This window comes from Diaphorina citri, unplaced genomic scaffold (genome assembly GCF_000475195.1).
Source record: "Diaphorina citri unplaced genomic scaffold, Diaci psyllid genome assembly version 1.1 scaffold639, whole genome shotgun sequence".
NCBI lineage: Eukaryota > Metazoa > Arthropoda > Insecta > Hemiptera > Psyllidae > Diaphorina > Diaphorina citri.
This window is the reverse complement of record NW_007378072.1, coordinates 73,517-99,644: the sequence shown is the minus strand read 5'-3', so window position 1 is coordinate 99,644 and position 26,128 is coordinate 73,517. Positions and strand designations below refer to the sequence as shown.

Below are 26,128 nucleotides of genomic sequence, written 5' to 3'. Positions count from 1 at the left end.
ATAAATGGATGGGTGACTTAAATATTATATTGGGAATAAAGGGAGAACGGGCTCTAGTCTTGATTTTAAATCATTACAATCATGAAAGTAAAATCAAATCAAGAATAATAATAAACTGAATATTCAACAAATTAGGTACCTAGGTACATACATAGGTACTGATTTTCTCTAATCACGATCGAATAAACTACGGGCTAAAAAATTCCCGGAGGGACGGACCCAGCTTGTTTCTTTTTTAGTCCATTGGGAACTGATGTATTTGACGTGCTCTTGCCGCTGACGAATTTCAGTTTATTAGTTTTTTTTTTTTACTCACCAGAGCTAGCCACATCTACTAGGGCAGCCAGGGCCGGCTTATCCTCAATCAGGGCCTCCTTTACCTCTGCATCTAGCGTCAAGTAGGCCAGGCCTTCTGCTGCCCAACGCCGGATATCCGGATCCCGGGCCGGATTCACCAGGAACCGGCGACATGCTTCTGCTAGCTTCCGGGTGGAGCCATCCGCGAACGGACGAATAGATGCGTCCGACCCTGAGAAAAAGAATAGAAATAAATAAGGCGTCCGACCCTGAGAGAAAGAATAGCGCGTCCGACCCTGAGAGAAAGAATAGCAATAAGGCGTCCGAGCCTGGGAAAAAGAATTAAAATAAATAAGTATACTGTTTGGCTGAACACCTCCACAAAATCAATATTAAAGACTCTCCTAACTGCCCTCTCTGCTCCTTACTCCTATGAATCAGACCCATCTAAATTCCTGTCCAGCCCTGGAAGCCAGCAATGATATCGTGGAAGAGTATTGAGATCCGCGTAGAAAAATGGCCTAATGGTCAATATTCCAGACATTTGTAAACAGTAACAACTAAAAAAAATTGTTACCAGGTTAGGTAACATCGAGGGTTCGATTCCCGAGGGGAGCGAATTTTATCCTAAGGAGATACAGTTTGTTCTCGGAACGGCTAGCTGTCTCTTATCCACCAGTCGCTATGCGCATTTATATTACAAAGCTACTTATTTTCCTATGAATCAGACCCATCTAAATTCCTGTCCAGCCCTGGAAGCCAGCAATGATATCGTGGAAGAGTATTGAGATCCGCGTAGGAAAATGGCCTAATGGTCAATATTCCAGACATTTGTAAACAGTAACAACTAAAAACATTGTTACCAGGTTAGGTAACATCGAGGGTTCGATTCCCGAGGGGAGCGAATTTTATCCTAAGGAGATACAGATTGTTCTCGGAACGGCTAGCTGTCTCTTATCCAACAGTCGCTATGCGCATTTATATTACATAGGTACTCATTTTCCTCACGAGGCTGAGTGGGCCCCGCAACAGCCAGTCACGGAATTAATCATTTGCATGATACAATTTTTTTTGACCCTGACGGGAATCGAACCCGGGTCTCCCGCGTGCAAGGTGAGCGCAGTGACCACTACACCATGGGAGCTGTAAATGGGAAATATGAAGGACATACTGCGGGATAGGTATGCTACGACACAGACCACATTAGTTCTAATGTAGAAACAAATATGGAATACAGTAAAATGTTTCTTGAGATAGAAACACACTACTATCACGTCACGTCACATCACATCACGTCACGTCACGTCGAGTCGCGTGAAGTCTTGGGGAGTCAGAAAGATGTTTGATTTTTCCCATAATATTGTAGGTAATTTCGTTCAGGACAGCCACACTACTATCACGAATCACGTGACGTGAGCTCACGTGACGAGATGGTAGTGTGTTTCTCCCTACGACACAGACCACATGAGTTCTAATGTAGAAACAAATATGGAATACAGTAAAATGTTTCTTGAGATAGAAACACACTACTATCACATCACGTCACATCACGTCAAGTTGCGTCGAGTCGCGTGAAGGCTTGGGGAGTCAGAAAGATGTTTGATTTTTCCCATAATATGTAGGTAATTTCGTTCAGGACAGCCACACTACTACCACGAATCACGTCACGTGAGCTCACGTGACGAGATGGTAGTGTGTTTCTAATTTTACTTACCTCCCATGCTGCCAAGTTTACACAATCCCACCAGGGCTCGAACTCGGATATTCTCATTCTTACTCATGTACAGACGCTTTAGAATATCAACACCTTGCTTGATAATGGACGTAATCTGAAATGATACGACAAAGTGAAAGTTGAAATAAACTATATTCTCATTCTTACTCATGTACAGACGCTTTAGAATATCAACACCTTGCTTGATAATGGACGTAATCTGAAATGATACAACAAAGTGAAAGTTGAAATAAACCGCATAATAATCCCGGGCGGGAATCGAACCCGCGGCCTAGCGCTTACAAGGCAGACGCACTACCAACTAAGCTAACTAGGCTGGCGAGCCAACATCATTAAATAAACACTTTATTGTGCTTTCTACACATGAAGGTCAGGATTATCAGATATGCTAATGTTATTTTGAAACTCTTGAAGTGTGGTTCTCACTTATAATACATAATAGGTAATAATAGCCGCAAAACAGGTGTATATTCACAAGCAGAGCTCTTTTTACAAAATGTTACAATAATAAACAATAAACAAAAATCAAATACATAAGGTGGTAGAAAACGAAAACAAAATCTTCCTCACCTAGATAAATCTCCTCGTTGGTTTCACACTTGAGCAGTGTGTTGATCTGTTTAGCCACCCCGGATTTAAGCAGCATCTCTGCACCACTCATTTCCCGTGCTAGAACCACTAGGTTGTTCACCGCTGTCACTCTCTTGTCCATGGGAGCCGACGTGTCAAACACGTACTTGAACATGTTGTGAACCTGGAAGGGAAACGAGGGTGATGTCATAAATTAAAATCTTATTTTGTTCTGTAGTTGTTCATTTCCTTGCATCCGTTTGGTGACTGTTTTTCATTTAACACATTTTGAGCATCTTACCTTGTTCTGTAGTTGTTCATTTCCTGCCATCCGTTTGGTGACTGTTTTTCATTTAACACATTTTGAGCATCTTACCTTGTTCTGTAGTTGTTCATTTTCTTGCATCCGTTTGGTGTGCAAACGACTGCTCCAAGTCTGGAAAGAAGGTGAAGTTTGCTGACGAAGTTGATGCGAACGAAGGTGGAAAAGTTTTGAGTAAAGAAGAACGCATGAAGCATTTGATGGGTTTTGTGGAAAAAGAATCAAAGGGAAAACTTGGTAAAGGGAAGAAAGAAAAGCCAGAGAAAGAAGCGAACGAAGGTGGAAAAGTTTTGAGTAAAGAAGAACGCATGAAGCATTTGATGGGTTTTGTGGAAAAAGAATCAAAGGGAAAACTTGATAAAGGAAAGAAAGAAAAGCCAGCCAGAGAGGAAAAACTGTCCAAAGAAGAACGAATGAAAAAACTGATGGGCTTCGTAGAGAAAGAATCCCGTACTTGAACATGTTGTGAACCTGGAAGGGAAACGAGGGTGATGTCATAAATTAAAATCTTATTTTGTTCTGTAGTTGTTCATTTCCTGGCATCCGTTTGGTGACTGTTTTTGATTTAACACATTTTGAGCATCTTACCTTGTTCTGTAGTTGTTCATTTTCTTGCATCCGTTTGGTAACTATTGCAAACAGTCGGCTTAGCACAGGTTGGATAGCTTTGTTGGTTGGCTCCACACGGTGAATGTGTTTAGCATCAGTGTAGGCCTCCTCAAATTTACCTGGAATAATTTATCAGATAATTTTTTAACTGATTGAAAAGTTTCACGATATAGGTAGGTAATCAATCAGTTGTAAGTTGTAAGTAATACAAGGTATTTTTTAAATGTGTTTTTTGTATCAATTAATTCAAACTTAAAATTAGGTACATACAAACACCCTCAAATTTACCTGGAATAATTTATCAGATAATTTTTTAACTGATTGAAAAGTTTCACAATATAGGTAGGTAATCAGTTGTAAGTAATACAAGGTATTTTTTAAATGTGTTTTTTGTATCAATTAATTTAAACTTAAAATTACAAACACTTAGAACACTCCAAATTTCCTGGAATTAATTGAAGATAGATATGACATTTTGCCTCTCCTGAAAAGTTGACTTTGGGAAATTCAAGATTTAACATTTGTGGTTTCCCTACTTACCTATTGCCTCATATGCCTGACATCTCCTAAACAAGGCCTTAGGATCATCAGGCACAATTTCCAATGATTTGGAGCAATCCTCTATTACTTTGTCGTTTTGATTTTGCTTGAGATACACAGCTGCTCTGTTTTTAAGACAAGTGGCTCTTTCATGGGACTCCTCTGCTGTTACTTTCAATGCTTTGGTGTAAAAATCAAGAGCTGTTTCATAGTCCCCCTGCTTGAAAGCAGAGTTACCACTTTCTTTTAGTTTGTTGTAGTCATTCATGTTGTTGTCAATCATTTCGCAAATTTGATTTTAATCTGGAAAAGATAAAAAGTACAGATGAAAAATAATGATGAAATAAAAATACTTCTGTCTAACATGTAAAATGCCTTGGTTTTGTTCCTAATACTTAATGTAAATGCAAATGCAATTTCTTTGTGTTATTATGTCACAACTTTGGTGCTCACTGCAGCATTGTAGGATTTTTTTCCAATATCTCAATAATCCTATCATCCAATGTTTACCTACCATGCTGGCACCGGTCGCTATGCACATTTACATGTCATAGCTACTCATTTTCCTCACAAGGCTGAGTGGGCCCCACAACAGCCAGTTACGGAATCAATTATCTGCATGATACAAATTCCTTGACCCTGCCGGGAATCGAACCTGGGTCTCCCGCATGCAAGGTGAGTGCAGTGACCACTATGCCATGGGAGCTGACTACCTTTTTTTTAAGAGGTTTGACAGAGGGAACTGTAACTGCCATGGCCTTATTGAGAAGGAAGACAGGATAGGAGAAAGCCAGCTGTTCCGAGAACGAACATTATCCCATCAGGATAAAATCCGCCCCGGGTGGGAATCAAACCCACAGCCTAGCGCTTACAAGGCAGATGCACTACCAACTAAGCTAACTAGGCTGGCAGCTGACTACCTAATACTTAATAGAAAACACTTATCAGACAATCTCTGATTTCTCTGGTCTTAGAAAGAAAAACACTATTTTGTGCTACTGAAAAGGTAAAATCAAATACATAAGCACCTGAAAAGGTAAAATCAAACAGGTGAGTAAATACCTATGCAATTTAATTTGAACACCCTTAATTTTAAATAGGTAGGTAACAAGCAAGAAAGAGGATTTTAAAATAAATATGACCCAAATATCATGCTTTCTTACAATAAAGATAACAAGAATCAACTTACAATGCAACAAACACTTGAACACCAATGAATTTTTCCTTTTAAGGCAAACACTATAATGTAATAATTTAATTAAGAGAACTTTCAAAAAGTATGTCACTTCACTTTGTAACAAATTTCTTGACCCCGCCGGGAATCGAATCCGGGTCTCCTGCGTGCAAGGTGAGTGCAGTGACCACTACGCCATGGGAGCTGACTACCTAATACTTAATAGAAAAAACTTATCAGACAATCTCTGATTTCTCTGGTCTTAAAAAGAAAAACACTATTTTGTGCTACTGAAAAGGTAAAATCAAATACATAAGCACCTGAAAAGGTAAAATCAATTAGGTGAGTAAATACCCATGCAATAGAAAAGGTAAAATCAAATACATAAGCACCTGAAAAGGTAAAATCAAACAGGTGAGTAAATACCTATGCAATTTAATTTGAACACCCTTAATTTTAAATAGGTAGGTAACAAGCAAGAAAGAGGATTTTAAAATAAATATGACCCAAATATCATGCTTTCTTACAATAAAGATAACAAGAATCAACTTACAATGCAACAAACACTTGAACACCAATGAATTTTTCCTTATAAGGCAAACACTAATGTAATAATTTAATTAAGAGAACTTTCAAAAAGTATGTCACTTCACTTTGTGGAATTTTTGTAAAACTTCTGAGGATATTTCAATGAGCATACCCATATTTATAACATTTTGAATATTCTGGAGAGATGATTGAGATGAATCTAGAAGCAAACAAATCTATTTTGAGGGCCCTTGTTGGTACAGAGCCAATTCTTTGCTTTTAAGTTCTTAAATTTTACATTATCTATTTTGAGGGCCCTTGTTGGTACAGAGCCAATTCTTTGCTTTTAAGTTCTTAAATTTTATACTATTTTGAGGGCCCTTGTTGGTACAGAGCCAATTCTTTGCTTTTAAGTTCTTAAATTTTATATTTTGACTCACCACTTTCATTGATGGAAGTTAAAGATGTGAAGTGAAAAATCAATGGTAGCACGGTCAGGATTTCTTTATAAAGGTCATTGGAGACATTTAAATGCACAAAATTAGAAACAAGAGCGTACCTACTTGGAGAAAAGTTCAAGCAATTAAAGTTATTAAAGCAAATTTCCAAATTTGGCAAAAAATTCAAAATCTTGCCCTAATTAAAATTTTAAATTTCGCGGTTATCGGATTTTGTTTATTTTCCCGATTTCATTGATGAAAGTTAAAGATGTGAAGTGAAAAATCAATGGTAGCACGGTCAGGATTTCTTTATAAAGGTCATTGGAGACATTTAAAATGTACAAAATTAGAAACAAGAGCGTACTTGGAGAAAAGTTCAAGCAAATTTCCAAAGCAAATTTCCAAATTTGGCAAAAAATTCAAAATCTTGCCCTAATTAAAATTTTAAATTTCGCGGTTCTCGGATTTTGTTTATTTTTCCGAATGCCACGCTTCTACCGGAAGTTTTACCAACTACAATTCACGGCGCACGCGCGCGAGTGTGAACGAATCTTTAGCACGTGGTTTTGTTTACTTTTCTTCATTTCTTCTTATCATGAAAAAGTAAAAATGAAAAATGATATTTTTTAAAATTAATTATTTTACTGATAACTAATCGAAGAAAAGTGGGATCAACCAATAATTCTTTTATCCTGTCACTCTTACGATTTGGCTAGAATTTCAAAACCCAGGAACTGAAACCAACGGGGAAAATTGTACAATCTACATACCTACCTACCATACCAGTTTGCAAGTAAGTGTAAAGTTGGGAAACATTTCTGCCTAAAACAATTACTACATGTCGCTTGGTTGTGACTGTCTTTCAGAGATTGGGCAGAAAAGGCCTGCCATAGGTACATGTAAGATTTACTTTGTCTCTGATTGTGTAACCTCTCTCACAACGACAATGTTAGAAAGACAAATGAGGGATTTATTTTCTATAATTTCTTGGAGAACTGAGAAAGAAAAGAGATTCAAAACACTCAGGTGTTTGACCAACCAACCTCTGCCTGAGAAGTGGGATTTCCAACATTTTCATGATAGAAACCAAACCTTGAATTTTAATGGCATTGGTAGACCTGACAGGTACGAATAAACAGGTCCGCCTGTCAGGTCTACCTGATAGTGTGTGGCAGCAAAGAGGCAACCTGAAAGAGACCCGACCTCCAAGGGACCTGATGACAAACGAGGAATATTATTAGGCCAACCAATGAACCAATCACTATCAGGTAGACCTGACAGGTACGAATAAACAGGTCCGCCTGTCAGGTCTACCTGATAGTGTGTGGCAGCAAAGAGGCAACCTGAAAGAGACCTGATACCTAGACCTGACAGGTACGAATAAACAGGTCCGCCTGTCAGGTCTACCTGATAGTGTGTGGCAGCAAAGAGGCAACCTGAAAGAGACCTGAGACCTGATGAAAATTAAATCAGTTCGCCGGCCACGATCAGGTAGACTTGACAGGTACGTCTGTTTAGGACAAAGTTGGCCCGGGGCGGGAATCGAACCCGCGACCTAGGCGCGCTACCCTCCAAGCTAACTAGGCTGGCTTGTTTGCATTGTTTGTCTGTTCGGATTCTTTTGTAAGAATGACAGGGAATCGAACCCGCGACCTAACCTGATACCTGATGAAAATTAAATCAGTTCCACCTGTCGCCGGCCACGATCAGGTAGACCTGACAGGTACGTCTGTTTAGGACAAAGTTGGCCCGGGCGGGAATCGAATCCGCGACCTAGCGATTACAAGGCAGGCGCGCTACCCTCCAAGCTAACTAGGCTGGCTTTTGTGCATTGTTTGTCTGTTCGGATTCTTTTGTAAGAATGACAGGGAATCGAACCCGCGACCTGGTGCTTACAAACCCATTACTTACCCAGCAATAGACAAGTTATAGCCACAGTGACGCGAACTTTAGACTCAATGTCAGGCGACAGCAGTTTATCCTTGATAAATTCCATAATGGACTCTAGGTAGCGTTCTCGGGCTTGATCGTAGTACATGTTTTCAAATATTCGCGCCAAACACAAAGAGGCAAGTGTGTGGGTGTCTTCTGTGATTTCCATAGAAGATTCGTACTTGTATTCCTGAAATGAAAATATCAATCATTCATAGTGGTAATTCGTATAAGCTCAACCCGTCCCATAGGGCTGTTTGTCTCTACACATAAGCCCCAAAGTGGGCTTTTTGGTGTACGCTCGGGCTTGATCGTAGTACATGTTTTCAAATATTCGCGCCAAACACAAAGAGGCAAGTGTGTGGGTGTCTTCTGTGATTTCCATAGAGGATTCGTACTTGTATTCCTGAAATGAAAATATCAATCATTCATAGTGGTAATTCGTATAAGCTCAACCCGTCCTATAGGGCTGTTTGTCTCTACACCTAAGCCTAAAAGTGGGCTTGTTGGTGTACATCCTGAAATGAAAATATCAATCATTCATAGTGGTAATTCGTATAAGCTCAACCCGTCCCATAGGGCTGTTTGTCTCTACACATAAGCCTAAAAGTGGGCTTTTTGGTGTACGTTGGATTGACCGTACCTCCTGGGCAGTGTGGTCATCACCCTATACAGAAGGTTCCGGGTTCGATCCCCGGCGAGGGAAACTTACTTGCAGTTCACTAGCCACCTCCATAAGTCTCTGTAGGCCGCGTATCTCGATCAGTCTCTCAGCCCAGTTAATCGCTTTGTAGTGAACGTTCCGTGTGATCAACTGTATAATAGCATCCCTGCAAAATGTACAAGAGGAAATATTTTCTATCAAATCAAATCTCAAATTCTAGCAGAGCTTTTTCACAACTTTTGTGGATATCACAACATTACTAAGTACCCTGCCTCGGTAGCGTAGTGGTCAAGACGCTCGCCTGGTAAACAGGAGGGCGTGGGTTCGATCCCAGCCGAGGCATGGAATTTTATCCTCATTTATTTGAGATTTTGACCACATAATAATGGAGCTCTAAAGGTTCGGTGGTAGAGAACGCCTCCGGCGTTAACCTCGCCTAGTGGTTACCTTCCACTCAAGAGTCTATTATTATTATTATTCCCCATCCCCCACAGGAAGTCATGTGTCCCAACTGATAGAAATCAAGGGTCAAATGGAAGTCCTGCATCAAGTCTACTTCGACATGGTTGACAACTGCACCAACATGAACCAGAACTTTGCCTTGCTTCTTCTCTTCATTATCACGACTACTTTCCTGGGCACTACCACTCTGGTGTTTGTTATGTCCAATATCATCCTGGCCTCACTCAAAGGCTCGGAGATTGGGACGATCATCTTCTACTTGTCCTATTGGTTGGGCATACGATGTTTTGTTCTCATCGTGATAGTGACGTCATCTGTGGATACAAGCTCAGAGGTAAAATCAAAATATGTCCTCCTGAATCAGTACCTACTCGCGTATTTCCGGGGTGATCTGTTTCCTATACTGTGTGGTCTGACGCTTTGGAGGTTTTAGTTGGTAGGCACTGGTAGGGCTAGGAAGTAGGGCCAGCAGGCGAATGCAGTGAGGCCAACATAATATGGCGGGAACCTTTTGTTAGTTATTCGCACTGTAGCAAAGGGTCTCTCCTCTTTATATTTTGTTCAAAGTATAGGTACCTAACATAATTGCCCCTGAACGTACTTACTACTTAAGTATACCTATATCTAGCTAGGTTGCGGGTTCGAATCCCGTAATGCCAGGTATCGATAATTCCTCTTTCGATAATTCCTATCCTAGATATCGCGACCCTTAAGGTCTGTTCACATTTGTCGTGAGTTTCATCCGATTTTTTTCTGAATGTCCCGTAGGCAATGTAATTCAAATGCGAGTGTTCATACTACACACGACACGATTTTTTTCACCACTTTTTTTTACATATTTCGTAGCAAAGAAACAACTGCTATATTCGACACATGTGGTCTGTGCTGTGTCGTAGCATGCCCATGCCGTAAATTCCTTCTCGGAACGAGAAAAGAGTGAACGATTGCTAGGTTGCGGGTTCGAATCCCGTAATGCCAGGTATCGATAATTCCTCTTTCGATAATTCCTATCCTAGATATCGCGACCCTTAAGGACTGTTCACATTTGTCGTGAGTTTCATCCGATTTTTTTCTGAATGTCCTGTAGGCAATGTAATTCAAATGCGAGTGTCCATACTACACACGACACGATTTTTTTCACCACCTTTTTTACATGTTTCGTAGCAAAGAAACAACTGCTATATTCGACACATGTGGTCTGTGCTGTGTCGTAGCATGCCCATGTGGCATTTTCATTTTTCAGATTCACCACAATCTGGTAGTGCATACCTTCCCCCTGACGTGAAAGTCTAGGTAATGTCTAGCAAATTACCTAAATCAACATTGAACTTCCGTCAGTTTCTCTTGAGAGCAGAAGTGCTGGGTCTGTACAAAACATTCTTGAGGACTGCCAAAGAAATCCCTGATGAGTCATCGAGAAAGGAGATGATTGATTGGATTAGGAGTGAGTTCAAGCACAATAAACATTTATCAGATGAGACGAGTATCAAAATGATGATTCAATATGGACAGAGAAGTTTGAAAGAAGTTGAGTCTAGTGTGAGCTTGATCAAATAGCTTTGCATTGATACAAGATTTGTCTTATTTCCAGTAGTTTGAGTAAAAAAAAAAGTAGTAAAAAACAAATCATGAAGTTCAAAAAGAAGTTCAACACTAATGAAAACAAAATCAAAACTCGGAAAGAACTCCGCAAGGAGAAACGGCAGGAGAAGAAACAAAAGAAAAATGAATACTTTAGCAACAGGAAACAAAGCAAGCTCCAGAAAGATAGTTTGAATAAGGAAAACAATGAAAACAGAAAACAAAAGCTACAACAAGACATTGTGGTCAACAAGTCAGAAAACAAGAAACAAACTGTTAAAGGAAAGACACAAAAAGGAGATGCTAAATCTAAGAATAAAGAAAATGAAGAGTCCACATTATCAATGTTGGAAAAGCAAAGGATCCGAGAGAAGCAAGCTCAGAAGAGTATAGAAGCTAACAGTAAGGCAGCAAGAAATAAGCAGCTACTAAATGCCAATCGGGAGGAGGAGAAAGAGATCAGACGACTGGAAAAACAGCTGAATATGAACAAGAGGAAAACAAAGAAAATCCCATCTTCATTTGTGTCCGATGGTTTAGATTGTATCCTTTATGGTTTATTTTACAAGCCTTAGCACCTGTTGTTTTATTATTTATTTTATTATATTATTAATTAATTTCACTTTTTTTTCCATAGGTATTTTACATTTTGCATGCATTTCACTTTTTATAAAATTTTGAGGTTACCTCATGTTTTTCCCCTTAACCAAACTGCCTCTCAGATCTTCTCGAGCTGTGTGACTCAGACAAGCGGAAAGAACTGTCCGAGTTTGAATCCCAACAGGCTTTCTCAGATGCTGAGTCGGATTTCGAAAGCGATCTGGCTCAAGTCACTGGGAAAAAGTCGTCCAAGGGAAAAATCACAAAAAGAAACAAAGATAGTGAAGACAATTCTGATGATGACCAGGAAGATGATTTCAGTGGTGACAAAGAGGACTTTAGTGGAGATGAGGAGGACTTTAGTGGTGATGAAGATGAAATGAGTGGAGCTGCAGAATTCAGTGGGAATGAAGGTTCAGACAATGAAGATTCTGAAAATGAAAGTGTCAGTGAAAATCAAAATGATGGTCAAGATGAGTGGGAGGATGACAGTATACATGAGAGTGACTTTGATGATTCAGATGATGGGTTTGGATTAGAAGATAACTCTGAAGATGAAAGTGAAGAGGAATTTGACAATGATGAACAAGTAGACAGTGAAGAAGGATCCTTTGATGAAGAACTTGAAGGTGATGAACAGTATGACAGTGATGATCAAGACAGCGACGACAAGAGAGATAGTCATTCGAAAGAAAATGCCAAGAAAAGAAAGCTGGATGCTGCAAACGACTGCTCCAAGTCTGGAAAGAAGGTGAAGTTTGCTGACAAAGTTGATGCGAACGAAGGTGGAAAAGTTTTGAGTAAAGAAGAACGCATGAAGCATTTGATGGGTTTTGTGGAAAAAGAATCAAAGGGAAAACTTGGTAAAGGGAAGAAAGAAAAGCCAGAGAAAGAAGAAAAACTGTCCAAAGAAGAACGAATGAAAAAACTGATAGGATTCGTGGAAAAAGAATCCCAGGGAAAACCTGGCAAAGAGAAAACGTTAAGTAGAGAAGATCGCATGAAACAGTTACTAGGATTTGTGAATAGTGAAGAAGGAAAGGAAGGTGAAAGTGGAGGAGAAGGAGGTGGAAGTGGAGAAGATGATGGGACATGGGAAGATATCTACGGAAGATTGCGAGAAAATTGGGGAAAAAGGGTGGTAATTTTGTTTAGTGGTTTTTTTTTTTTTTTTTTTTTTTTTTTTAAGAAAATAAAGCTTTGATAGTAGGAACGGTAACATTTTAAGTCTCATCGTCCTAAAATCTAAGAAAAAGGACACAATAAGGACTAAGTAACCTGCCTTGGTGGTGTAGTGGTCAAGGCGCTCGCCTAGTAAACAGGACGGCGTGGGTTCAATCCCAGCCGAGGTATGGAATTTTATCCTCAATATAATTTGGGCTGGAGTAAAGGGACTTATCAGTCCTATGCGAGCAGTATAAATAAGCACTATTATTATTATATATAGTAGTAGCCTACTGCTGGAGTAAAGGGACTTTTCAGTCCTATGCGAGCAGTATAAATAAGCACTATTATTATTAGTAAGAGACAGCCAGCTGTTCCGAGAGCGAACCTCATATGTTTAAGATAAAGTTCACCCCGGAATTCGAACTCGTTACCTAGCGCTCACAATACAGACGCTCTACTAACTAATTTAACTAGGCTGGCAAGAGGAATCGAACCCGCAATCTAGCGTTTACAAGGCAGACGCGCTAAGCTCACTAACCAGGCTGGCTTCAACTAATTTTGTGTTGTATTTTTCTAAATTCTAGTGAAGTTAATAATATATTATTTTTTCCCAGACCAAGGCAACCCGTTACATCCCTCCTCATCTAAGGGCAGCTCAGTCCAGCAACAGCGAGTCCCGGGTGGGCAGACGCGCTAAGCTCACTAACCAGGCTGGCTTCAACTAATTTTGTGTTGTATTTTTCTAAATTCTAGTGAAGTTAATAATATATTCTTTTTTGCCAGACCAAGGCAACCCGTTACATCCCTCCTCATCTAAGGGCAGCTCAGTCCAGCAACAGTGAGTCCCTGGTCCTGCTCAAACGTCAACTCAAAGGTCTCCTCAATCGTCTCACCGAAAACAACATCAAATCCATCGGGTCAAACGTTGAGCAGTTGTACACACAACACTCGCGACACGATATGAATGAAACACTGCTGGGACTCATGCGAGAGTCACTCCTCAGTGAAACACTTAGTCCGGAGAAGATGATGATGGAACACGTGATGCTGGTGACTGTGCTGCACGCTAATGTAGGTGAGTGAAACAGCTCTGTGTCAACGAAGAAAAAATATGACCAAAAAAAAAAAAATTAGCCTTCTCTTACCTACAATATTTCTCTTTTTGATTTTGGGATGAAAAGACGTCCATTGTTTGGTTCTGTTCCCTCGGTCAAATAGTGAAATCTCTTTCTAAAAAAATCAACTCGAAATGGAAGGTGGGAAAGTTTCGAAATTAACGAAGAAGAAAAAATATGGCCGACCCAAATAGTCAATCTAGCCAAGTTCCTGTCAGCCCTGTTTATACAGCACGCTCTGCCCTTGTCAATACTGAAAGTAAGTATCTCTCGTACAGGGTGACCCAGAGTTACCTGACGGTTTTGATTTGCCCATAACTTTCTTATAGCTTGTCGTAGCTTGTTGAAATGAACATCACTGAGTTCAGAACAAAATGAGGTTTTGTTACAATGTAGTCGTGGACCCCGCAACTTCGAGCTTTCGCTGTGGTGGCATTTCTGAAAAGTAGTGAATTTGTGATTAATCCTCAGAGGAAGTTTCGCACCATTTTGATTTTCCACCCTCCTCATACGATCTTTGCTCGTGCGACTTTTTTTTATGGAAATATGTTAAAAACAAGATGTATATTTATTAGACAAGGACTCTGGACGAGTTAACGGGGTGCTTTTTATCGAGAAATTTGTGCTATAGCCCAAAAAATGCTAGAGACGGTATGAAAAACAAGGTGTATATTTATTAGACAAGGACTCTGGATGAGTTAACGGGTGCTTTTTATCGAGAAATTCGTGCTATAGCCCAAAAAAATGCTAGAGACAGTATATCGAATTTTGAACCAGATTGAGTGTTTTCAAAATTAGGGAGATTTTTCGGCTAGCGTTGTCTTCCACACCTGATCACCAAAACAAACAAAATGCAGAAAAAAGTAAACCTCATTTTGTTATTTTTCATTTAAAATAAATATCTCTGTTTTATCTTGAAAATTGAACGTGTAGCATCATTTTAAAAACCGTCAGGTAACTCTGGGTCACCCTGTAGTTCCAGTGATTAGGTTTTAATAGATTTTCGATTGCAAAAATTTCAATAGATTCTCGTGTTGACCCAGCACCTAAATGGGAAGTATTGTGTTACTTCTCGCTCATCTGATGAGAGGCATACTACGGGATAGGCATGCTACGACAGACCATACCTATGAGTCTAATGTAGCAGTTGTTTCACTGCTACGAAATATCTTTAAAAAAAGGGAGTTTAAGGTCACTGTATAGTAACTGTCAAGTGTTTAGTGACAGGGGAATTTACACTCCATACCCGCCTACTCACATTAACCTCACCCAGCCTGAGAGGGGTTGGGAAAAACCAGTAGATCACGTAACGTGATAGTAGTGTACATTTAGATTTTCGGCTATTTCATTTTCAACTTTATTTAGATTTTCTGCAATTTCATTTTCTATTTCGTTTAGATTTTCCGCATTTTCTACTTTATTTGATTTTTCTGTATTTTCAGTTTCTACTACATTTGTGTTTGCTACTTCTTCATTTCTTCTATCTTCAGCTCTGTCATTCGGAATACTTGCACCCATTTCATCAGTTGTTTCTTCATTTGAATTTACTGATGACTCTTTTCTTTCTTCTACTTCTACATTTAGGTACTCTACATTTTCATTTCCTACATCTTCCAGGGTAGTGTGGGCTGTCCTGAACGAAATTGCCTACAATATTATGAGAAAACTTTGAACTACATCTTTCTGACTCCCTATGAGCTCACATGACGTGACGTGATGGCAGTGTGTTTCTACCTTTTACTCTTCTCTTTCTCCTCCCAGGTGATCGAATTCACAGAGCTGGGCAAACCTCAGGTTCACCTCGTCCGACAAATCTTCCTCTCCCTCCTTCTCCTTCGCGACGAGGAGACCCTTCGCTCCGTGTTCGGGAAAATAGCGAAGGCACCCGAACTGCTCGGCCTGCGGGAAGGTCTGCACTTGTTTCTGGTCACGTTCGTACTGAAGAGGCTAGATGGGGACGTGGGGAGTGAAGGGGAAAGGATGAAAAGGAACGCTGGACTGGTGCAGGAGATGTTGGCACCACGGTAGAAGGACCCGGGTTCGAATCCCAGCATTGACAAAAAAAATTGTACTCGATTTCGAGTGTACACGCTTAGCCTTAGTTTGGGTACAGTTAGCCCAGTGGTAACGAGGGATGAAAAGGAACGCTGGACTGGTGCAGGAGATGTTGGCGCCACGGTAGAAGGACCCGGGTTCGAATCCCAGCATTGACAAAAAAAATTGTACTCGATTTCGAGTATACACGCTTAGCCTTGGTTTGGGTACGGTTAGCCCAGTGGTAACGATCTTGCTTGCAATGCAGAAGGTTCCGGGTTCGAATCCCACCATCAACAAAAAAATTGTTCTCGTATTTCAAGTTCAGACAGAGTTTTTGCAATCAAAATAAGGTTCCGCACAGAGTTTTTGCAACCAATATTAGCGTCCCGTTAACTGAACTCTTTAACGTTAACGAAAAATCATTTCTGGACATACGCAGTAACTAGTTTCCGTCAGATAACGTTTTCATTCTCTACTTCGTTTAGATTTTCCAATTCATTTGTATTTTCATTTTCTACTTCATTTGGATTTTCTGTATTTTCATTTTCTACAATTGGATTTTCTATTTCATTTTCTACTTCATTTAGATTTTCGGCTATTTCATTTTCAACTTTATTTAGATTTTCTGCAATTTCATTTAGATTTTCCGCATTTTCATTTTCTGCATTTAGATTTTCGGCTATTTCATTTTCAACTTTATTTAGATTTTCTGCAATTTCATTTTCTATTTCGTTTAGATTTTCCGCATTTTCATTTTCTACTTTATTTGGTTTTTCTGTATTTTCAGTTTCTCCTACATTTGTGTTTGCTACTTCTTCATTTCTTCTATCTTCGGCTCTGTCATTCGGAATACTTGCACCTATTTCATCAGTTGTTTCTTCATTTGAATTTACTGATGACTCTTTTCTTTCTTCTACATTTAGGTGCTCTACATTTTCATTTCCTGCATCTTCCAAAACGAGTCGAGAGTTTACCACTACTGCTACCCGTGCCTCGCTGTTCAAATTGGTTTTGAAACTTTCAAACGTTTCAAGGAGATCAGTATTAGTGACATCAGCATCTCGTATGTTCACAGCAGATTGGTCCAAAGTTGTGTTCAGTTCCGATTGCGGGTGGTGATACTTCCCGTACAGTTTTTCATAGCATTGCTTCATAACTTGCTCGTCTTTGTTACTGAACTCTGCTATTTGTTTAATGAGGAACTCGTTTCTCTCGCCTAGATTCACATTCACTTTCAACTGTTTCAGACAATTTCGGTAATCTTCGAAACAGACGCGATTGCATTTGTTACTGAACTCTGCTATTTGTTTAATGAGGAACTCGTTTCTCTCGCTTAGATTCACATTCACTTTCAATTGTTTCAGACAATTTCGGTAATCTTCGAAACGGATGCGATTGCTTTTCATCAAGGTTTTTATTAGTTTGAGTACGAACTGTTTGTTGAGTGGTTCTCCATGGTTCAAGACGGCAGCGTACTTTTCAATTTCTTTCTTGGTGTGTTCGTAATTGTTGAACTTCCGAGTGGAATGATCCATTTTCTTGGCAATTTCACTCGAAGTGGTTTTCGGTTGATATGTTTTATGATTAATTTTCAACGTGATGGTGTTTTGCTTTGAAGGTGAATTTGAGGCATCAGTTTGTGTTTTTGGTAGCGGTAGCTCTGATATTGCTTGTGTATTCGTTACTGGAGAGTGTATGCCCGAATCATCCGTTCCTTTCGTGTCAGTCCTCTGTTGATCATCATTATCTGTTTCAATAACACAATCATTGTCATCTGTTTCCACAGTCTCTGTTGTACTGACTTTACTTTTTCCATCACCTTGTTCTTTATCTACGAGTTTTTGCCACAGGTTTTCATACTGGATCTCTTGTATCTTATCATGTAGAGAGACATTCGCCTGTAGGGAGGCTTTATCAAAGTTTGATCCGTTCCTTTCGTGTCAGTCCTCTGTTGATCATCATTATCTGTTTCAATAACACAATCATTGTCATCTGTTTCCACAGTCTCTGTTGCACTGACTTTACTTTTTCCATCACCTTGTTCTTTATCTACGAGTTTTTGCCACAGATTTTCATACTGGATCTCTTGTATCTTATCATGTAGAGAGACATTCGCCTGTAGGGAGGCTTTATCCAAGTTTGGCATAGGGGTTCTACTTACTTCTCTAGGAGCTTGGTGTGTGCTATCACTGTCGGAGTGTTTTCGTTTCCTTTCGTTTTTATCAATCCTATATTTGCTACTTTCTAAGTGACTAGTGTTTTTCTTTGGGGAGCAAGTAGAGCAAGGCGCTCGTTGTTTGTGGACAGATCTGTTGAGTTGCCATCTGCTGAGATCGTTTTGGCGTTTTTATCAATCCTATATTTGCTACTTTCTAAGTGACTAGTGTTTTTCTTTGGCGAGCAAGTAGAGCAAGGCGCTCGTTGTTTGTGAACAGATCTGTTGAGTTGCCATCTGCTGAGATCGTTTTGAGCCTCATTTACAGAAGGTTCCGGGTTCGAATCCCACCATCAACAAAAAAATTGTTCTCGTATTTCAAGTTCAGACAGAGTTTTTGCAACCAAAATAAGGTTCCGCACAGAGTTTTTGCAACTAAAATTAGCGTCCCGTTAACTGAACTCTTCAACGTTATTTAACGAAAAATCGTTTCTGGACATACGCAGTAACTAGTTTTCGTCAAATAACGTTAAAGAGTTCAGTAACGGGACGCTAATTATGGTTGTACAAAACTATCTGTTGTGTCTCTTGTCGCCCATCTGATAAGGGACGACATACTACGCGATGGGCGTTTTAAGAAATGAAAATAAAATCAAGCTTGTTGAGTTTTTAATACATATGGCCTAATGGATTTTTTTTAGTATTACTTTTTTTTCATAAAAATCAGCTGTGAAGAAAGTAGCATAGGAATAAAATAATAATGAAAATCTCAGGTGTTATTTGATTGATCGCGTGTCTCTCTCTAATTAAAATGAGTATGTGAATTGCTCCACACTCTATCCCTCCCACCATATGGTTCCGTGGCCGAGTGGGTATCACACGAGGCTTGGACGCCGGAGGTCCCGGGTTCGATTCCCGCCGGGGTCGGCGGCGGACTCGACTTCGAATGTCAAACAAAATGTTCCGAGTGGATGCCCTTCGCAATCAACCTTTGCTATTGATATAGCATAAGAAAATTTGGACTAGTCTACTCCCTGTTTATAGTCCCCAAGCTAGACGCTGATCTACTCTATGTTTATAGTCAATTAGCCAGACAGAATAAAGATACAACTCTGATACTGATAATAAGTAAATAAGAATAAACATTCAAGTACGATTATCCAATTATTGATATAGCATAAGGAAATTTGGACTAGTCTACTCCCTGTTTATAGTCCCCTAGCTAGACGCTGATCTACTCTCTGTTTATAGTCAATTAGCCAGACAGAATAAAGATACAACTCTGATACTGATAATATGTAAATAAGAATAAACACTCAAGTTCAATTATCCAATCCCATGTATTTATTACAAAATATATTTTATATTATTCCTATACAATTTACAAATAGCCAAAAATGACTGCAAAATCCGACATATGATTTTCCTTGAACATTTCCAAAATGGAAAATTTAAAAGGCAGAATATTCCACAAAAGTATAGAATAATAAAAATTATTGGAAATTTCAACTTAAATCGAGATTCAAGTTTAACTCTCGGATTAAAGAAATCTGATATCAACCAATCAGATTGCTCGGAAAACCTAAACCGACTTTAAAGTCTGATTGTGATCATGTGGTTTATTTTACTGACCAGTTTATTCAAGAAAAACTCTTCTCTTTCGAAATTATTACTCGTGAATGATGACTCGCATTAAGATGATTTGTAGCCATGGCTTTAGGACTAATGCTGGAGTCTTTATCTGTACCAGACTGTGCCCAGGGTGGGATAATATTGGTAGGACGCATGAACACACTATCATCATGCCCGTCCTCAGTGATGTTACTTCTCGTCTCCGATGAAATCCGCAAATTATTACAACTCGTGAGCAAACTGCCTTAAAAATTAATGGTGGATTTCACCAATGACTTAATGAGAGATTTCACTAATGGGAGAATTTTTATTGACCCGTTTTTATTGATCCAAAAAGGAGTTTTTTAAAAACTCCTGTTTGTATCAATAAAAACTCCTTTTTAGATTGCTAAAAGCTCCTTTTTGGACGATTTAAAATTCTCCCATTAAGTGATGGGTGGAACTCACCATAAATGTTTTATACATAGGACATTTTTTGAAACATGAGCTTAAAATTAAAAATATAATAATAGGTGCCTCTGAGACATAATCTAATACACTTTACATAGTAAACTTAAACATATAAATTTACAGTGGAATTAAAATAAAATAATAGAAAAATAAAATGAAAATCTTTCAGGTAAAGAAAAAGAAAGGAAGTCATCATTAATACGATATTACATAATCAACTAAAAACATAAAACTTTAGTAATAAAAGAAAAAGAAAAAAAAATGTAATCATGTATTGTATGGATACCTATATGAAATATGAATTTTAAATAAAAATAAAATAATGGCAAATAAAACTAATGCTACAAAAGGAAAAGAAAAAAAGGAAATAAGTACCTTAAAAATTAAATAAATAATTGACTATATCTTTCGAAGCTCTGTTTTCCTACCATTCCTGATCAAGAAGATTTCAAATCATTTCTTCAAGGAAAAAACAATACGACCAAATTTGACCGTAAAGGAAGCTAAGTCAAGACCATTAATAAATACTATGTCTAGTAGTAATTAAGATTTTTTTAGAACACTTATGTAAAATTTCAAATTTTAGACATTTTTCAAGTGAGGCAGTGAGGGAGACAATCAATTCATTTTAGGAAATTTTTTAGAACACCTAAGTATCTATGTAAAGTTTTAAATACCTGCCTCGGTGGTGTAGTGGTCAAGGCGCTCGCCTGGTAAACAGGAGGGCGTGGATTCAATCCCAACTTTTCCTACCATTCCTGATCAAGAAGATTTCAAATCATTTCTTCAAGGAAAAAACAATACGACCAAATTTGACCGTAAAGGAAGCTAAGACCATTAATAAATACTATGTTTAGTAGTAATTAAGATTTTTTTAGAACACTTTATGTAAAATTTCAAATTTTAGACATTTTTCAAGTGAGGGAGACAATCAATTCATTTTAGGAAATTTTTTAGAACACCTAAGTACCTATGTAAAGTTTTAAATTGTAGACATTTTCAAAGAGTGGGAGAAAATCAATTCATTTTACATTTCCGAAGATCGATCTACCCTAGAACTACATTATGACCATCTCAAAGAAAGTAAAAATTGATGTTTTTAATCGCTAAAACTAAAAGAAGATAAACAAAACCTTCAGGTTATTATTATTATTATCATTATATGGTTTTTACCTCCAAGTCAATATTCTTTTTCCTCACAGGTTCATTTCATTTACTCGAATTCGCTAGTCCTGTGTTCCATTCGGTAGGCTTGTTCATTTCATCAAGCGATGTGTTCATTGTTGATTTCAAACTTCACTACTCGTCTCCATGTTCATTTCATCAAGCGGCGTGTTCAATTCTGGCTTCACAATAAGATTTGATTCGTTCATTTCATCAAGCGGCGTGTTCAATTCTGGCTTCACAATAAGATTTGATTCGTTCATTTCATCAAGCGGCGTGTTCAATTCTGGCTTCACAATAAGATTTGATTCGTTCATTTCATTAGGCGGCGTGTTCAATTCCCGAGCCGTGTTCATTTCTGATTTCTCGCTCGACTCCGGTTGGACTCGTCTCCATGTTCATTTCATCAAGCGGCGTGTTCAATTCTGGCTTCACAATAAGATTTGATTCGTTCATTTCATCAAGCGGCGTGATAAGATTTGATTCGTTCATTTCATTAGGCGGTGTGTTCAATTCCCGAGCCGTGTTCATTTCTGATTTCTCGCTCGACTCCGGTTGAATGTTGAATTCATTTCCATCCATCTCATGAATCGTTAGATCCAGCTCATCGGTGAAACACAAGTCCGTTTCGCCGAGACCGATTTGAAACTCGAAACCGCTTGATGCGATTACGTTTGCAACGTTTTCTGCAATATGATTTTCTACTTTATTTAGATTTTCTGTATTTTCATTTTCTACTTCATTTGGATTCCTCATCGGTGAAACACAAGTCCGTTTCGCCGAGACCGATTTGAAACTCGAAACCGCTTGATGCGATTACGTTCGCAACGTTTTCTGCAATATGATTTTCTACTTTATTTAGATTTTCTGTGTTTTCATTTTCTACTTCATTTGGATTTCCTGTATTTTTATTTTCTACTTCATTTGATTGTTCAGCGTTTTCATTCTCTACTTTGTTTAGATTTTCTAATTCATTTGTATTTTCATTTTCTACTTCATTTGTTATTTGGATGCGTATGAGAAACTGCTTAAACTGGGCGTGCGCACGGAGCAGAGCGATGATATTGTCAATGTTATTGGTGAGTCATTTCTTTGTTTGGTTTTTTAGTTGGTTATTTGGTTGGTCGTTGTTGTATTGGTGCTGTGGCTGGTGGTATTTTTGAAGGGTTTTTTGGTGGTTTTCAGCTGTACTGACTAATCGGTTAGAGATTTTATAAATGTTTTAATGTAAAAGATCATTCAATACTATAGGATTGAATACTATATACCAAATAAGCATCATTCAATACTATAGGATAAGAAAAGTCAAGTGATGTTCACACCAGATTTTTCTACTTTTTTGAATGGGTTTGATAGGGGGAATTGTAACATCGAAGATCTTATCGTCCGGAAAGCGAAGAGAGAAGGAGAAACCTTAATATCTGTTTAGGATAAAATCAGCCCCGGGTTCGATTCCCACCCGGAGTGGATTTTATCCTGAACGGATAATGTTTGTTCTCGGAACGGCTGGCTTTCTTCTATCCTGTCTTCCTTCTCTCTCCGCTTTCTGGGACTATAAGACCTCAGGCTCAGCAGATATACGAGTAGTTCCCTCTTTCAAACCTCTTTTTAATCTCTTAACCCGTTTAGTTCGAACTTTTTTCACTAATTTCCGGCTCTCTTCTTTTCAGTGCATTGTCTGCTCAATGAGAAGCAATACAATCCGTACTACACACATCTCACGCAGCTTTTCATTCATTTCAGTGCATTGTCTGCTCAATGAGAAGCAATACAATCCGTACTACACACATTAGTTCGAACTTTTTCACTAATTTCCGGCTCTCTTCTTTTCAGTGCATTGTCTGCTCAATGAGAAGCAATACAATCCGTACTACACCCACCTCACGCAGCATTTCATCTCTAGTAACCGACGCTATCGTATGCTAGTCCAATATAGTGTGTGGGATAAATTCAAGCTCCTGGGGGAAATGAGGCCGACTCAAATAGTCAATCTAGCCAAGTTCCTGTCAGCCCTGTTTATACAGCACGCTCTGCCCTTGTCAATACTGAAAGTAAGTATCTCTTGTACAGGGTGACCCAGAGTTGCCTGACGGTTATACTGAAAGTAAGTATCTCTCGTACAGGGTGACCCAGAGTTACCTGACGGTTTTGATTTGCCCATAACTTTCTTATACCTTGTCGTAGCTTGTTGAAATGAACATCACTGAGTTCAGAACAAAATAATGTTTTGTTACAATGTAGTCGTGGACCCCGCAACTTCGAACTTTCGCTGTGGTGGCATTTCTTAAAAGTAGTGAATTAGAGAGACATTCGCCTGTAGGGAGGCTTTATCAAAGTTTGACATAGGGGTTCTACTTACTTCTCTAGGAGCTTGGTGTGTGCTATCACTGTCGGAGTGTTTTCGTTTCCTTTCGTTTTTATCAATCCTATATTTGCTACTTTCTAAGTGACTAGTGTTTTTCTTTGGCGAGCAAGTAGAGCAAGGCGCTCGTTGTTTGTGAACAGATCTGTTGAGTTGCCATCTGCTGAGATCGTTTTGAGCCTCATTTACGCTGAGATCATCCTGCGTCCTGTAGACTTTCTGGTGGATAGTCGTGTACACTTTCCTCTTCACATTGTGTATCTTAATCACTTGTTCACTGTCAGAGTATGAGGTTTTCCTGTTGGTAAACAAATGCTTGCTGCTTTGTTTGATGAATAGTTTGTTCACATACTGCTCCTTCTTGTAGAAAATGTTCTCGAGAGATCTGTTACGTACCTCATTGTCCTCAACATACTGACTAGATTTCTTTCTCAATGATTCAGAGTATGAGGTTTTCCTGTTGGTAAACAAATGCTTGCTGCTTTGTTTGATGAATAGTTTGTTCACATACTGCTCCTTCTTGTAGACAATGTTCTCAAGAGATCTGTTACGTACCTCATTGTCCTCAACATACTGACTAGATTTCTTTCTCAATGACGGACAGGAATAGCAGTGACTCACACTTGACGTGTTGAGTTGCTCACCGTCTGAATCGCTGAAGTCTGCATCATATTCATCAGTGACATCGCTCGACAGTTGCGATTGATTGCGCGTGGCGTGGTGCTTATACATGGCGTTGTAATTCGAATAGCGAGGTTCGCATCTCGCCCGTTTGGTTTTCGATCGGACGGTGTCTTCATTACAACGCTTTCTGCCCTTGGAGAGAGGCGAACACTTTCGCCAAACCTTGTTGAACAGACGTTCAAAGGACTCTTTGGTTCTCTCGAGCTTGTTCCTGTAGTACGGATGGTCCTTTCGCGAGCGCCGACCCGAGCTGGGTGTTCTTGAGCACGTGAAAGAGTTGGGGGTTCTCAGTTTCTTAGGAGCCAATCCCATGTATTTATTACAAAATATATTTTATATTATTCCTATACAATTTACAAATAGCCAAAAATGACTGCAAAATCCGACATACATATGATTTTCCTTGAACATTTCCAAAATGGAAAATTTAAAAGGCAGAATATTCCACAAAAGTGTAGAATAATAAAAGTTATTGGAAATTTCAACTTAAATCGAGATTCAAGTTTAACTCTTGGATTAAAGAAATCTGATATCAACCAATCAGATTGCTCGGAAAACCTAAATCGACTTTAAAGTCTGATTTTGATCATGTGGTTTATTTTACTGACCAGTTTATTTAAGAAAAACTCTTCTCTTTCGAAATTATTAGAACTCGTGAGCAAACTGCCTTAAAAATTAATGGTGGATTTCACCAATGACTTAATGAGAGATTTCACTAATGGGAAATTTTTTAACCATCCAAAAAGGAGTTTTTATTGATACAAACAGGAGTTTTTTAAAAAAACTTTTTAGATCAATAAAAATGGGTTTTAAAAACTCCTTTTTGGATTGTATTTTCATTTTCTACAATTGGATTTTCTACTTCATTTAGATTTTCTGTATTTTCATTTTCTACAATTGGATTTTCTACTTCATTTTTTTTATTTTGTCTCACTTGAGTACTCCTTTCTGAAGACAGACCTTCTTTTGACTTGGGAGTGCTTGATTTTTCTTTGATTAGCCTCAACCGATTACTCTTTTCTACAGGTAGACTCTCTTTATTTCCTACCTGTTCAGGTTTATTTACGTTTTTGGTGTCTTAGGAGGCGTACGTGGGACACACATATGGTCCTCCTCGTCCATACTGTCACTCAATAGGTTAGGATGGCGTGACTTGCGAGGGGTATGACGTAGACTACTGTTCAAATCGTACTTTTCATTTTCAAAGCGAGACTCAAGATGCGACTGTTGTGACTTGGATTGAGAGGCTTGACTTTTACAAGGCGTGGAGTTTCGTGAATGATGACTCGAATTAAGATGATTTGTAGCCATGGCTTCAGGACTAATACTGGAGTCTTTATCTAGACCAGACTGTGCCCAGCGTGGGATAATATTGGTAGGACGCATGAACACACTATCATCATGCCCAAATATTTGCAATTCCTCGCTAGGTTTCTTGTTACAATGTGATCATTATAAAAACTAGATCGCCTTGTGCTGTATTCTTTCTTCGTTACAGTGTCTTTCAGAGTCTTGTTGTTTCTCATAGAGGATTTTCCTACATCATTGGATTGATTGGAAGTGCTTTTTTCATCATTTCTACACACTTTTTTTGTTTCTTCACACTTGGAAGGGCTTTTTTCTTCATTTCTACACTCGGAATGCTTAGGAATATTTGTACCATTGGAAACTTTAGTTCTATTTGTACTTAAAATTACGTTAGGAACATTGGTGGGATTATTTACAGTCTCTGTGGGTTTCACAGGAGGGTCGTATTTACATTTCTGGTTTGAGATCACTCGTTTTGGTTGAATACTTGCCGATACAATACTGCTGATGTTTCTCCAGCCATGTCTTAGTTTTTGTTTGCTACCGCTGCGCGTTGTCATGGGAGAACTTGGATGACCAATACTCCTTGACTTAGGAGTG

General features: G+C 38.8%; 2 protein-coding genes and 2 long non-coding RNA genes across 5 annotated transcripts; all 4 read left to right on the top strand.

Annotated features, from left to right (window-relative positions):
• Positions 1 to 3,018: 3,018 nt before the first annotated feature.
• On the top strand, positions 3,019 to 3,367 carry LOC113468074. The gene is made up of 2 exons (XR_003391937.1): positions 3,019 to 3,083; positions 3,204 to 3,367. It is a non-coding gene; the product is annotated as an uncharacterized LOC113468074 (long non-coding RNA).
• Positions 3,368 to 6,817: 3,450 nt separating this feature from the next.
• LOC108252589 (LYR motif-containing protein 2) lies at positions 6,818 to 10,884 on the top strand. Of its 2 annotated transcripts, none has more exons than XM_017444703.2 (2): positions 6,818 to 7,008; positions 10,517 to 10,884. In XM_017444703.2, exon 2 carries the CDS (start codon positions 10,570 to 10,572, stop codon positions 10,828 to 10,830), a length of 261 nt encoding a protein of 86 aa, XP_017300192.1. In that variant the 5' UTR covers positions 6,818 to 7,008; positions 10,517 to 10,569; the 3' UTR covers positions 10,831 to 10,884. The 2 variants fall into 2 exon arrangements, with proteins under 2 accessions (XP_017300192.1, XP_017300193.1); XM_017444704.2 differs by having other exon boundaries at positions 6,855 to 7,012; positions 10,517 to 10,880.
• Positions 10,877 to 23,249, top strand: LOC103510747 (nucleolar MIF4G domain-containing protein 1-like). Its single transcript, XM_026824719.1, has 6 exons — positions 10,877 to 11,397; positions 11,577 to 12,595; positions 13,396 to 13,701; positions 15,498 to 15,760; positions 22,177 to 22,253; positions 23,008 to 23,249. Exons 1-6 carry the CDS (start codon positions 10,902 to 10,904, stop codon positions 23,247 to 23,249), a joined length of 2,403 nt encoding a protein of 800 aa, XP_026680520.1. The 5' UTR covers positions 10,877 to 10,901.
• LOC113468073 lies at positions 15,892 to 18,986 on the top strand. Its single transcript, XR_003391936.1, has 2 exons — positions 15,892 to 16,041; positions 18,260 to 18,986. It is a non-coding gene; the product is annotated as an uncharacterized LOC113468073 (long non-coding RNA).
• Positions 23,250 to 26,128: the final 2,879 nt, after the last annotated feature.

Coding starts and splice junctions, on each gene's coding strand:
- LOC103510747 (XM_026824719.1), top strand. CDS start 10,902: ATGAAGTTCAAAAAGAAGTTCAACACTAATGAAAACAAAATCAAAACT. Junction 11,398..11,576: donor TGTGTCCGATGGTTTAGATT/GTATCCTTTATG, acceptor ACTGCCTCTCAG/ATCTTCTCGAGCTGTGTGAC. Junction 15,761..22,176: donor CAGGAGATGTTGGCACCACG/GTAGAAGGACCC, acceptor CTACTTCATTTG/TTATTTGGATGCGTATGAGA.
- LOC108252589 (XM_017444703.2), top strand. CDS start 10,570: ATGTCTAGCAAATTACCTAAATCAACATTGAACTTCCGTCAGTTTCTC.